This window comes from Caenorhabditis remanei, chromosome IV (genome assembly GCF_010183535.1).
Source record: "Caenorhabditis remanei strain PX506 chromosome IV, whole genome shotgun sequence".
Lineage (NCBI taxonomy): Eukaryota > Metazoa > Nematoda > Chromadorea > Rhabditida > Rhabditidae > Caenorhabditis > Caenorhabditis remanei.
Window position 1 is genome coordinate 15521634 of NC_071331.1, and position 13543 is coordinate 15535176.

Below are 13543 nucleotides of genomic sequence, written 5' to 3' on the forward strand. Positions count from 1 at the left end.
AGAGGGAAGTTTTGAGAAAAGTGCTCTGAAATGACTACGAGAAAAACTTTGGCAGTACAAATTCACAATGAACAAGCACACAGAAATTCCAACAATGAGTGAAAATATTCAGAAATTGAATGTTAAAAAAAAACCTAGTTATATATTTTGTTTGTTTGTTTATTTCTTCTCGAACGGTCCATGTATTTATGACTACAAGAAATTCAAAAAGTGAAAATTTCTCGAAAAAACTCCAACACCAGAAAAATATTTTATGGCTCAGCGCTTATTCAGTTCATTTTACTACTTTTCAGGAGTTTTTGCTGCTTCTCATGAAATGAAAAAAAGCGTTTCAAAGAAGATTTTCGTTCGAATAAAATGAAAAAGGCTGTGTGTGTTGAAAGCTGATAGAAATCTGGAAAACATGTATGAATTATGAGATGAGGCCAATTTTGCTGAAAATCACAAAAAGAGCTGATTTTTTTCTGTTCATGACCTAATTTTATGTTTTCGGACACAAAGTGTAGCTTTTTGTATTCTCGATTAGAAGAAGAGTTTTCCGTTATCTTCAGATTGTTTCTGTTATTCAGACAGTGTACTGTTTATTTGTTTTTAGTTGTTTAATTTTCCCTTGAGAAGGCACTATTTATTTCAGAAAACATGTTTCAGACAAATCAGAAACTTCAATAATATTTGGGTGGGCTCGGTGGGCTATATTTGGTTGGTGGCTTCTTTGGCTGACTGTATCCCTTGGGCTTCGGTTGACTATATCCTCGTCTGACTCTCAATTTTGGTTGAGATGATTCTCCAATATCTTCTTCTTCAACATCCAACTGAACTTCTCCAAGTGGTCCAACATCTTCTGAATCTTCTTGTCTTCTAGCCAATACATCTTCTAAGTTCTTCCCATTGTCTCCATTTTCCGACTGACGAAGAACTCGAGTCGAATTGGAGGGTGCAACATAGTTCACTGATCCAGGAATAGCCGATACATAGCTAATGATGAGAATTAGGAAAATAGGGAAGAAGTGCATTCCGAAAAATGATGATTTGTTGTCAGGATACGAACCTCTTTTATATGAACTTACTGTGTACAGAGAAGTGGGCGAAAAAACCGGATGCTTGAAGAGAAAAAGACAATTTATCAGAATTAATGAGGTGCTGAAGGACAGTTTCTATTCTTTCGTTCAAATAACAAAAGGTACGCACTTTCATTGTTGAAGTCTTTTTTCCCTCTGAATATTTTTTTAAACTTCAGAATCACTTCATTTATTTGATCATAAGTAAATTTTGAAACAAAAAAACAAATTTATTGAGAAAGCAACATTGGGAATTAGAACCGGATGAGTCAATATGGCAGTGTTTAAAAGATAAAGAAAACATATAAAAAAACATTAGAAGAAGAATGTTTGGACGTCTTCTCCAGATGCTTCAACTTCGGCGCCACTTCCGTCAGATTGGACTGCATTCAACAAGTTTTGAGCTTTCAAGACACCCTCTTCGACAACATTATCTCCAGATCCAGAACCTTCCTGAAATTCAGAAAGTCAAGAACTCAATGATAATTACAGGTAACGAATAAGAAGTCTATTCGATCATTTTTCGGATACTTTATAGTAACTCACCAAATCAGCAGTGAATGCAGTTCCAATGAATAAAATAACAAGAAGAAGTAGATGCCAGAGATTCATTTTTCGGTTTAGTTTCTTCAAACTGAACTGATTCGCTTTGGAAGAAGATTAAAAAGAGGTTTGACAGCAGGTGCTTCTTCTTCTTCTTCTTGATCTCATTCTCTCCTCCCTCTTTTTTGCAAACATCTTCGAAACACAAACTTTAGTTCATCTCGTTTTTCATCTTCATCAAATGCTTGTCAAAGGTCAGAACGTTATGCTTTTGAGTGGGAGAAAAGAAGTGATTTGAGTGGAAACGAGGAAAGATAAATGGGGTCATGTGACAAGTGATTGGAATGTGTCGAAAAGAATTGCACAATTCGTATAGATTGGTTCCCTGATTGAATAGGATCAGAAGAAACTTTATTGGAAGAAAAAATAAATTAGGAAAGATACGAATTCAATACAACATTAATGTAGGATCGAAGTTAGTTGGAGTCTTTGATCTACCCCCGATCGCTATTTTTTCCGTAAAAACAACTAATGTTAACGGTGGAATATAAAGAGCAAATAGTGCACATAAAGACATATAAAATGCATATGAAAGACTTGCTTGATTGAATGTTGTGAATCCGATATCATGATGTTCTTCGAGAAGCATTGAGATTTTGAAACTTGATTGAAATTGTGAATAGAAAAGAGCAAGAGCTCCTCCATGTGATACAGCTGAAATCAAAACAAAATACAAAGGAAAAGTGAAAAGATATAACTCACAGGATAACAAACTCCACAAATAGATTCCATTTGGACCAGCAACAGATATATCCATAGCCAGAGAAGTCATTGAAAAGACGCAAGTAACCACTCCAATCATTGACCAAATCAGTGACATTGACTCAAAAAACAAAAAGAAAATCCAAACGGTTCGAGAGAAGAATGAAGTGCCCTCCTGGAGTTCTTGGAATACTAAAAAATACAATTATTTTGTTACAAAATTGTATATGTTCACCGTTAAATCGAGTGTGAACTCCTCCTTGTCCGAAATCAATCTCTCGATTTCCAACAAAAATTCCTGTGTGAACGGAGCCCGCATGACGGAATTTTCTCGTATCAATCACTTCGGCACGTGCCCAATGTTCAGAACATCCCGAGACTATTGTGAAGAATATACTGGTAGAAAAATGATAATTATAACACGGATATAGGAGGAATTGCTTGGAATAGTTAATTTCAGTTCCAGAAAATAGTTACTTGTTTTTCAGAATATTATTATTCATAAATGTACTTCCCAGAGTGGGAGAACATGTCAATAATCGGGAGGTTCCATCGAACTTTCAAGACTGAAACTTAATTAGCCAAGAGTTATTCATAACTTCAGGTTACGGTAGCTACAGTAACGCGCAGCATCTATCTTTCCAGTTGAACAATTCCAACATTGAGAGGAATCAGAAACTTCCAAATGGTCACACAACTATTTGTTTAAATATAACTATTTTTTCTGTATTTTTCTAGTAAATTGGCACCCCACTCATGTTAGCTATTTAAATAAATGGAGATCGTAGTGCTACTACTCGAAAATTTCCAAAACGTTCGAGAACTGTATGTATTCTGTTCCTAAAGACATCTCCGCTATTGTGAAGTTGGAATTCTATGATAATGAAGGCATAACTTTTTGAAAAAGTTATGCCTTCATTATCAAACTCGTAAAAAAGGGTTGCCGGTACATTAGAGAAGATACAGTAGTTCTATTTTCAGTGAGAGTAAAAGATGAATTTTGTGCTCAGAGTAGAACTGAATTTACCAATAAAACAGCCACATGTCTCGATGAAATTACATTTTCATCCGTGAAAATGAATGTCAAACGTACCTGAAAATGAAAGCACACATAGAAATAAAAACAGCAATTTTATGTGTTTTGTCCATTGTTTTGACAGAAAAAAGGGGTTTCGTGTAGTGTTTCGTTCGAAAAATGAGGGAAATGAAGTTCCGAAAAAGGCGGGAATGAGATGTTGTTGAAATTGAAAAAAAGAGTCAGTTTCGCAGGTTTCGTCTCCGATTCCGTCAATTTAGGCGTACAAATAAAAGAGAGATTGGAGTAGCCTGATCTGCCGGATATCCACCATGTTTCACTCTCGCCCCGTCCAAGAACTCACCGTCTCGTTTTCTGACACTTTTTACGGCACAAGAAACGTTGAGCAAATAGAAGAAATACAACACGGCAAAATATCGTTGCAAGCAGAAAGAGATAATGACGATTTTTAAGTTTTGAACTGTCTCGAGTGGACTGTAGTCTAGATAATTAGAAGTGGAAAGAATCGAGTTTTGAATTTTGAGTTTTGAGTTTTGGACTGTAAGAACTACAGTATGCAACTGTATGTAACATAAGAATGTGTCTAAAAATATTTTCCTATTGTACGAAAATCGAAATACGCTTTTTAAGACAAGAAAATGTATTGCACATAAGTAAAACTGAGATAAAAATTGAAGACATTCAAAGAATGGTTCGTTTTCAGGTGTTCATTTCAGAAAGACATGGAAATGTGATTGAACCCGACGACTGAAAACCCGTAACAAAAAAGTGAAAACATGGCCAAACTGAAATAAAAAAGAGTTTAAAAATTAGAGAGATCAGCTGCGAAAAACTGATGAAGAACGCCTTGTGACACACTTGAAACCCATAGAAGATATCTTTCGAGATACTCAAAATGTAATGTTAAAAGTGGTCCCCAATTGGTGAGTAAACCACGAATCTGAAAATAAATAATAAGAAAACTTCAATGGATTGGGGATATCTTCACCTGTTGAAGTTCATCTATCGTTTTCACTGAATGCAAAAGAATTCTGGAAGCGGGAAGAATATTCGTTGAGTTGGTCGAAAATAGTGCAGTCTTCTCAAATGTACTCATTTTTGAAATCTCTGACCACAGGTATTTCCGGAATGTTGGATTGTAATGCAATGAAAAATCAGACTGCAAAAAATACTTTTACTTTGAGATTCCTCGATATGTGATACCTGGAGTGCAGATGCATAAACTGCTGCATTTTTTGTGCTAACAATTGCTCGAGCTGTCTTTCGTAAGAGTTTCTGATCATGAGAACACGCTGCGAGTTGTACCGTTAAAGCCCACTTGGCACCAGATGATTGGAGTCGACTGTCAAGAAGTTCATGCTGAAATCGAAACGTCGAACAATTCGTTTTTCGACTATTCAGAATCTTACAATAGTTTTCACCTCATCTGGAGTGTTTGTGAATAGTTGATGACATACTGCAGTGACCTGTTTATGTACATCTTCTGTCCATTCATCTGGAGCACGAGACCATTTTTGAGTCTGAAAGTATCCCATTTTTAGTCGAATTCCTAGTTTTCTAACTTACATAATAGTCGTTTTTACACGATGGAAGTCCAGCTGCACACCTCATTTGATATAATTTCGCGAGTCTTTCCGGTCTGACCAACCATAATGAAGCCGTTTCAGCATCTACTTGACTCTCATTCAATAAATGATCCATTTGGGAAATGACTGGTTCAAAATAAATAAGAATCGCCTTATTGAGTTGAGTTGCTTTGAATACATCAATGAATCTGTAGACTGCATCAATTCCAAAAAGCATTACTTCCATCTTTGACTCATGAGCCAAATATCCGAGAAGATATAAATAAAGATGGGGGTTCACTGAGTTCGACAGGAAATATTCAGCGTCAAGAATCAACTGCATTCTCGATTTATCATTGATTTCCAGATGATTCTGGTGTAATGTTCGAGCAAGAAGCTTCCAATTCAACAAATCATAATTCACTCGATACGGATATTTCCATTCTGGATTCACAAGAACAGCTTGATTTGGTGATATCTCTGCGTCTCCGAATGAAACTGTTCGGTTCTTCAACCAGAATTCTCGAATAACTTGTCCTTCAGAAGTTTTCAAAGATCCAAACATGTAAGTGATTGGAATCGTCCACAAGTCTTGAGATGAACCAACTCGTCGTGGTTTTCTCAGCTCATCTCTTCGACTTATTGGACTGATATCTGGCGGATTCGCGACCTGTAATGTTTCAAAATTCAATTTATACTGGCATGAACCATTTTAGTTGTTACCTTCCTCCTCGCCGGTCGATGTTTTCTTCTTTTATCTTTCTTTCTTTCTATATATCCCTCGAATAATGTATCATCAAACAGTGTGGAGCCATCTTCAGCACTTCTGCTTGCTCTGAAAACTTTCTCATTTGAAAAGGACACAAATTTTTTGGTTTTCTACTCACCTGTATCTGACTGTCGCAGTCGATTTTCTATCTTTCAAGAAGCTTCGATATTCATGATGAACCGTCTTCCTCTGACTTATTGTCATCATCTCGTTGTCATAATTTCTTCTGAAAATAATATTTATTCGCTTTAAGTTCCATTCAGACTGATCACTTACATCAAAGTAACTTCCGGAAGACCTTCATTGACAAACCATCCTTCCAGAACGAAATTTAATTTTTCTTGTTCTGCCCCATGGTCTGCGTATGCTGGCAGACTAGCGAAGAGATCATCTCTTGATACTGATCGATACGCATTCTTCCGGAGATATCTTCGAACGGCCGCTTTGAAATCGAAATCACTGACTAAATCTCTCAGCATTCTTATCAAAACACATCCTTTCGTATAGAGATTTGTAGGATGAAATGACAATTCAACTTGGGATTCAGTTGCAAGTTCTCGAACTAAAGACAGTCTGTGGTCCTCTTCGCTCTAAAAATAAAAACATTGTGAAAAAATTCATTAAACCAAAAATACCTGAGCAGAAACAAGTGCTGCTAAACTGTCATAATACTCGAACTGAGCTGTCACTGGACGTTCCGAACTCATCATTTCATAGACATAAAATGTGGCAAATCCCTCATTCAGGAATAGTTCAGACCAATCTCTCATGGTCACCAAATTTCCGAACCATTGATGAGCAGCTTCATGTGCAATCAGTTTTCCGATTCGAAACTCATTATACATCCTGTCAACTGTCTCATTCACGTGATCTGAAAATTAATTTTCAGATCCTTAGGGTTCTGATTCGTTCTTACCAGTAATCGGTGGAGTGTATGCAATTGAAGCAAACTCAAAGACAATGAGACCCCAATTTTCCATTCCTCCGACATGAAAGTTTCTTGCAGCAATCAAATCAACTTTCGGAAGTGGATAGGGAATCTCAAGTGCATCTTCCAGTCGATCAAATATAACTGGAGCGTATTCAAGAGTGAACTTCATTGACATCACATCTTCTGGATATGTCCACACTGTCACAGGTATTCCTCGTTCTGTTCGAGTTTCTAATTTTACGAATTCTCCTGAAATTGTTCAGAATTATACCTCTGTTTTAATTGAAAACCTAAACACTAACCGATAGCAAATGCCAAAAGATATGTAGACATAGGAGGAGTCGATTGGAATACTGTAGTTTTAAACTGATCATTCCAATTCATTAAATGAAGTTGTTCAATTGGAGGCATATTTGATAATACGGTATACTTTTTATTATGCCTCACAGATATATTAAATGTTGCTTTGACTCCTGGTTCATCCCAACATGGAAAAAATGCTCGGGCAAGGGTCGGCTCGAATTTCGTAGTGAAACTTGTTGATTTCAAAGAAGAGTTGTTCTGATTATCAAGTGAACACCTGACTCCATCAATATCTTCATCACAAATTGTCATGTTATATGACATTTCCAGAATATACTTCCCTTTTTGAAGCGGATCTCGCAACGAAATTCTTCCCAATTTTTTCGATTCTTCTCGTTTGAATGTCTTCGCGTAGAACTTCTTTCCGTCTTTTCTCAATCTCATTCGTTCGATTTTTATGTTTGGTCCGAGATGAAATTGGATTTCATCTTCAGTAGAGTTACCATAACTCTCCAAATGAATCGAGATATTGGCACGAATGAAAAGTGATGTATCGAATTGAGAGAAGTCTAACTGAAAACGAATCATTTCAATTTCGATTCTCCAAATCAGAATTCTAACCTGTAGGTCATAGTGATACGGTAGAATGTACAACGGCAATGGAACTAATAATGCATCAGTAGACATTTTATTCGATCGAACTGCGTGAAGTTGCTCTGCAATTCCAAATCCTCCGTCTGGCGGAGGTGGAAATACATCGGATATTGTGAAATTTCGTTTTTTCTCCAGCTGAAAAATCAACATTTTCGTAAACTCTCCCGTTCTCAGATTTCATTTTTCTATTTTCGTTTTCCCATCAAAACGTCGAGTCAATGGGAAAAACTCAAACTATTAGCATAATCGTATTACAGTGAAACGTCCTTGGGTTAGCCATTTTTGTGGGGGTTTACTGGCAGGACAGTCGGCACTAATTTGCATGCGAAATGGGTAAAATGAGTGAAATCGAATCGGTGGTGATTGACAGTATAATTCGTCATTATGACACAAAAACCTATTAACATAATCTGTCAAAAGACAATTTAATGTTTTGTTTCTTCTCAAATGAAATGGGAAACTTGACATGGATTGTCTCAAGGATACTTCTCGTTTTCAAGGAATTTCGAATTCAGTTTCAACCAGATAAGTGAAATCTCAAAAACCCATTTTCTTTCTTTTCCACCACATTTTCTCTTCACCAGTCATGCGGATTCTCATTCTTTTCAAATGTTTTGTGAGAAAAACGAAAGGAAAAAGTTATGAGTACACACCGGGATTAGTCTCTCGACGACTCTTGGAGGCGCTTTCTTCTTCAATGGTCCGAAAGCAGAAGACGTTGTTAGAAGGTGTGTGTTATAATAATTCTGAGATTCTGGAGTTGACGTCGTTGTGGTGAATGTTGATTCGAGGAGGAATGCTTCAGCCAATGTTAAATTCAACTGGAAACCAAATTTTGTTAGTGTTAGAGTTAATTGAAATGAAGGATCGTTTTGTTAATTGGGATTAATTTACAATCGAGGGAAAATGGAAATTGATAATCACGACTAACCATCGTTCGATTATTAATTTTCTGATTTTCTTCTGAAATCCAATGTCCAATAATTAGTGCAGCTAGTATTGCAAAAAGGAATATTGCATGGAGTAAGATAACTGCAATACATTTTCGAGCGAAATCTGATTTCCGACGTCGGGATTCTGAAACATTTGAATTAAAGATTTTCTATTTAATGCCTGAATTACCTTGTCTAAAATGAACGGTAGCTCCACCATTTGAGCCATTTCGTATGCATGGCTCTCCTTCTATCGGAACCATCGACTTGAATGTAACACTCATCGAAGAAGTCGACGAATCATTGCTTTTTAGCAGTGGATCCAGTATGAATAAAGATTTGAAACCTATTTTTGCTCTGAAAACGAATCAAATAATGAAGGAATGAATGGAATCGTAGTAGGAGGATTCGACATAAGAAAAGTTTCAATTTCAAACTCAAATTCCGAAAAACCTATCAAAAATTTTATTTGAATGACCACCAGATGTATGATTGTATTGAATACGAGAACCACTTAAATATACGTTTTTATATGTATTACCAGAAACATTTTCTAAAAATATAACTGACATTTTATTGGAAAAATCAAAAAATACTCATCATATTTTGCACTAATAACCTCGAAAAGTGGCAATTAGTGCAAATAAATGATAGAAAAAGAGGACGACAAACAACGACAAATCCGCCGCAAAGCAATGGAAAATCCTCAGTAAAAGCACTGTATCAAATTTCCAAATACACATTCAAAAGAAGACAAAAAAGAAGAATAGAAAGACAAAGAATCTGGAAAATTAAGAAGGAGAGCTTGAAGAGAAAAAGAAGAAAAAAGAGACAAAGATATACATCTTCTGAAAGAAATGTAAATGTTTCTATTGTTTTGAAAAAAGGAGAAAAAGGAGAAAATAAGGGGAGAAAGGAAGAGGTAGGCGGGATTTGTAAAGGTGACTTGAAAGAAGAATTTTAATTGTTGAAAGCAGAAAAAAGAGAGTTTTGGGTGATGGATTTAGGAGAGTTATGGTGAAGAGAAAGGAACAGAAAACTCACTATCAGAGGTAAGTTAGAGTCTTGAATTCTCGAGTATCTGGATTACAACTACATCAGAAATCAACTCAGAAACCTTCAGATACTGTGAATATAGAATCATAAATTGAAACAAAGCTGACACAAAAATGACTAACTATCAGAAAATAATGGACACAATACCCGCAGAAAAAAGTGTTAAAATAAACAGATTTACACTATGAATGAAGACGAAAAATGCAACAAACGGTCTAGATTTTTGTCATTTTTACGATTGGTTTACAATGTAACTGTAGGCCATTTGAACACACATACAGTCACTATAAAATAGTCATAAAATTGACAATGAACAGAAAAATTGTCAGATATATTCGATCTACAATAAGTATACAGAGTCTCCAAGAAAAAAAATTGTAGAACAAACTTTTTCGTCAGAAATTCATACGAATGACTGAAAGAAACGGTGTGTATTGCGGAGCATTCGGGAGGCCATCAGAGCACATAAAACATGTAAAACACATGTTCTCGATAGTTGAGAAAAGAAGAAAAACTGCTGAGAAAAGGGAACCCAAAGGACAACAGATGGTTGAGTTGAGATGAAGGAATTGGGGAAAATGTTGGGGGTGCTAGGTACAGAGGGCATTTAATGATTCATATTAACATGAAAATGGTACAGTTTGAGTGAGAAGAAACTAGATTTCAACTAGAATCATATTGACAAACTGGGCACGAGAAAGGGATTACGGTGTGAATGTGAATGCGAGTATAGTTGTAATCTAGGCCGTTTAGACAAAAGGGAAAACGTCCGTAAAGAGTCCATCGGACCCATCAAAAACGATTATGAAGGCGTGTATGTGACAGCGAGTGCTCGTTTTCCAAAGAAGAAGTTTAGCGGGACGGAGGGAAGGGATTACTGAAAGAAAGAAACGAAAGAGAGGATAGGAAAGGGACGTTTTTGTGCTCTAAATGGGAAAAGGAATGAGAAGTTTGCCAGAGGCGGTAAGTCTTGGAACTAACTTAAAGAAGGGACGAAAGGGTTGGATGATTATGATGAATTGGATTAATAAGAGTAGATGAAGAATATTGGATTAGAGGGTGGAATGAACTTTTAGAAGCTCTCAATCTTCCTTTTTGAGGTAATTTACTGAATTTGATACACTCTCGAAGTAAGGTGTGGTATCCAAATAAAGAAGAGGGCAATGGCCGTGAATGGCAACACAAACAGCTAATGAAATATTGACAAAACGAAGAAAGGTAGTATGCAAATATTAGGATTATGAAAAAAGGAAGTAGGTCAGAAACACTGTGAGTAGCTTTACTTCTCTTATGAAAACAATCGACAATTACGTTAGAAATGTATCAGTTGGATGGTGATTGGTATAGAAAGAGACTCTTGGGGATTCCGAGAAAAGTATCGGGAATCCTTAACCGTTTTCAGTAATCCCATTAAGAACTCTCGATTCCCAGACTCTTCAGACCATTTTGGAGCCATCGCAGCGGGCTCTGTTCTTTCCGGAAATTGATAACACTGAAATGAAAAAGTTCTTGAGAAATCCTAGAAGTTTGAAGTTATTTTCAAAATTTCTCTCTCCTTGGATTAACTTAAAAAATCGTACAGTTATTTGATTATCCTCTCATAAGAGAAATCCGTAAAAAATAAAAGAAAGAGTGAGAGGAATTGAGTCAAAAACAATTGTGAATGAATTCGTATTGAATCTCCGCCCATACAAAGAGAACGTATGTTTTTAGTCGTGTATCTAATAAATTATGCGCATTTCTTCTCATTCAGACATGCTTTTTATTCTCACTTAATTTTAGAATAAGGAGAGAAGTTTAGAAAAAAACAAGGGAACACATTGAGAAAAATGGATAGGGGAGAGAGGAAATTGGAATGTTGTATGATAACGGATTATTATTGTAATCAATCATTTTTTGTCGGTACGTTTACCCGACAGATTCAGGTGATATACGAAGTGTGATATGAGAGGAAAAAAGAAGAGAAAAAAGAGATAGAGAGAAGGGTAAAATGAGGTGATCATAAAGTGTGGGAACGGTTTTGCGGTAGATGAATAGGAATAAAAACGAAGAAGAAGAAGAAGAAGGTGTGGTAGGTTAAACAGTGGAGGAAAGAGCACTTGAATTCAAACTCTGAAGGATATTCTAGACTCGTTTCGCCCAATGAATGATGTGTTCAATTTCTCAAAATATCCTCTTAGGTATTGAGAAGAATAGTACTTTCGAGACCTCCGTACATATCCAATTTATCATTTTCTAAAGTTATCCAAGTACCTAAAATGGTTGTAAAGTGGTACTCCCATCGGACCCGAAATCGTTGAAGGGACACGAAAATTGGTGGCGAATATGTGTTTCTTCTTTTCCTTCCATATTCTTAGTTTTGCGGTGCCTGTTGTCTCTCTTCCTATGTGAAGGCGTCTGCCAGGAGGCTCCGAAATAAATTGAATCAAAATATAGATGTGTGCGTATGGGGGCCGCCCATCTTCTCCCTTTTCACGCCCATTTTACCCAATGACGGATGGAAATAAAGGAAGAGAAAGTGTACTTATTTTTGGGAATAAAAAGGCGAACGGATGTTCTTCTGTTGGAGAAAGGATTACGGTAGGTAGGTGTTGAAAACTGGAAATTGTTTCATGCTGATACATAATAGATACCTTTTCCAAACACAATGTGCGAAAAATTCAAAAATTTTTGAACCTGGTACAGTATCATTTGGTACCTGTTCTGATAACCCGAAGTTCACATTAACTACCCATTTCCAACAGTCCATTATCAAAATTAGAACTGCCAAAAACATTTAGAAGAAGGTGGGGAAAAGAAATAAAAACAAATGAGACTTGTCGCCCAATCTCAAAGAATATCCGTCTCGACACACCGTTTCAGATAACAATCTCAGCGTCTTGAACATCATCCAGAAATAGTGTATGAGATGAAGAGACGCAGAGAATATAACAACATACAAAAGATTGAAATCTAGTCGGTTGGCAGCACTTGAAAAGAAAGAAAGAATTTGGAAGAAGAAAAGGAAATTGATGGTTTCGAGCTCACTCTCTGAACGCAGTCTTTTTTGATGCTTCGAACAGAAAAAGTTAATGAAAATTTCACTTCCAGAAGCACTCGAAAATTGAAAGTTCAGTTCTTCATTTTCTCAGAAATTTCCTCATTCAGAAACCGGATGACCGATAAAAAATGAGAGAAAATGTTGAGTTGAAGTCAATGAAGCAAAAATTCGAATAAGTATTTCGTGGTTTTTTTTCTGAGATTTGGTTTTTGCTGTTGGTGTGGAAATATGTGTAAATCGAGTTTGGAAAAAGTAACAAAAAGTGAAAACTCGAAGATTCAAGTGCTTTTTTTGGAATATTCTAGTGGCGATGGAAGAGATGTAAACAAAGGATTCCAGAAGTTCCACATGTATCCAAGAAATCCAGATTGAGAAGAATCGAGTGAATTTCTCATCGAAATAGACATCTAAAATCGAAATGAACCTCATCAAAGAAGCGGATCAAAAGCGTTTCAATAGCCAATTAAACATGACCTCCGCCTCGTTTCTTTTCTCATTTTCTTTATCTTTTCAAACGAGAAGAAACTTATCATTTATCAATAATAGACACGACACGCTTCTCATTTCGACCGATCATCTCGAAAAAGGGAAATTATGATAGCCGTAAATTTTTTGATATAATTCGAAAAGATATGAGAAAGTCGTGAGAAATGAAGAGAGAAAATGTAGAGGAAATCAAAAAAGAACTCTCTTCCTAACCCCATTTTCCCTTCGTACTATTCGAAGGTGCATTCGGATTAAAGAAGAAAAAGAGAGAGGATAATACCCCCGTTTTCCAGTGGATTAGAGGTTTAGAAGAGAGAATATTTTAGGGTTAGGATGCACAAGAAAACAACCTAATGAGGAGAAGAATTATATGATCTCGTGAAGAAGGAAAACGGTAGAAAAGCGGTA

At 36.2% G+C, this 13543-nt stretch overlaps 4 protein-coding genes across 4 annotated transcripts; all 4 read right to left on the reverse strand.

Annotated features, from left to right (window-relative positions):
- Positions 1-662: 662 nt before the first annotated feature.
- GCK72_014328 (uncharacterized protein) lies at positions 663-1013 on the reverse strand (the record flags this gene model as incomplete). Its single annotated transcript, XM_003102716.2, has 1 exon — positions 663-1013. One exon carries the CDS (start codon positions 1011-1013, stop codon positions 663-665), a length of 351 nt encoding a protein of 116 aa, XP_003102764.2.
- A 360-nt stretch (positions 1014-1373) lies between these two features.
- Positions 1374-1670, reverse strand: GCK72_014329 (uncharacterized protein; the record flags this gene model as incomplete). Its single annotated transcript, XM_003102696.2, has 2 exons — positions 1374-1511; positions 1605-1670. The coding sequence occupies 2 exons, from the start codon at positions 1668-1670 to the stop codon at positions 1374-1376; spliced, it is 204 nt and encodes a 67-aa protein (XP_003102744.1).
- Positions 1671-2049: 379 nt separating this feature from the next.
- Positions 2050-2481, reverse strand: GCK72_014330 (uncharacterized protein; the record flags this gene model as incomplete). The annotated part of the gene is made up of 2 exons (XM_003102780.2): positions 2050-2315; positions 2364-2481. 2 exons carry the CDS (start codon positions 2479-2481, stop codon positions 2050-2052), a joined length of 384 nt encoding a protein of 127 aa, XP_003102828.2.
- Positions 2482-4201: 1720 nt separating this feature from the next.
- GCK72_014331 (uncharacterized protein) lies at positions 4202-8837 on the reverse strand (the record flags this gene model as incomplete). Its single annotated transcript, XM_003102745.2, has 15 exons — positions 4202-4339; positions 4388-4558; positions 4603-4758; positions 4809-4919; positions 4966-5634; positions 5688-5799; positions 5852-5959; positions 6010-6323; positions 6369-6604; positions 6650-6913; positions 6967-7540; positions 7589-7756; positions 8275-8442; positions 8553-8698; positions 8744-8837. 15 exons carry the CDS (start codon positions 8835-8837, stop codon positions 4202-4204), a joined length of 3429 nt encoding a protein of 1142 aa, XP_003102793.2.
- Positions 8838-13543: the final 4706 nt, after the last annotated feature.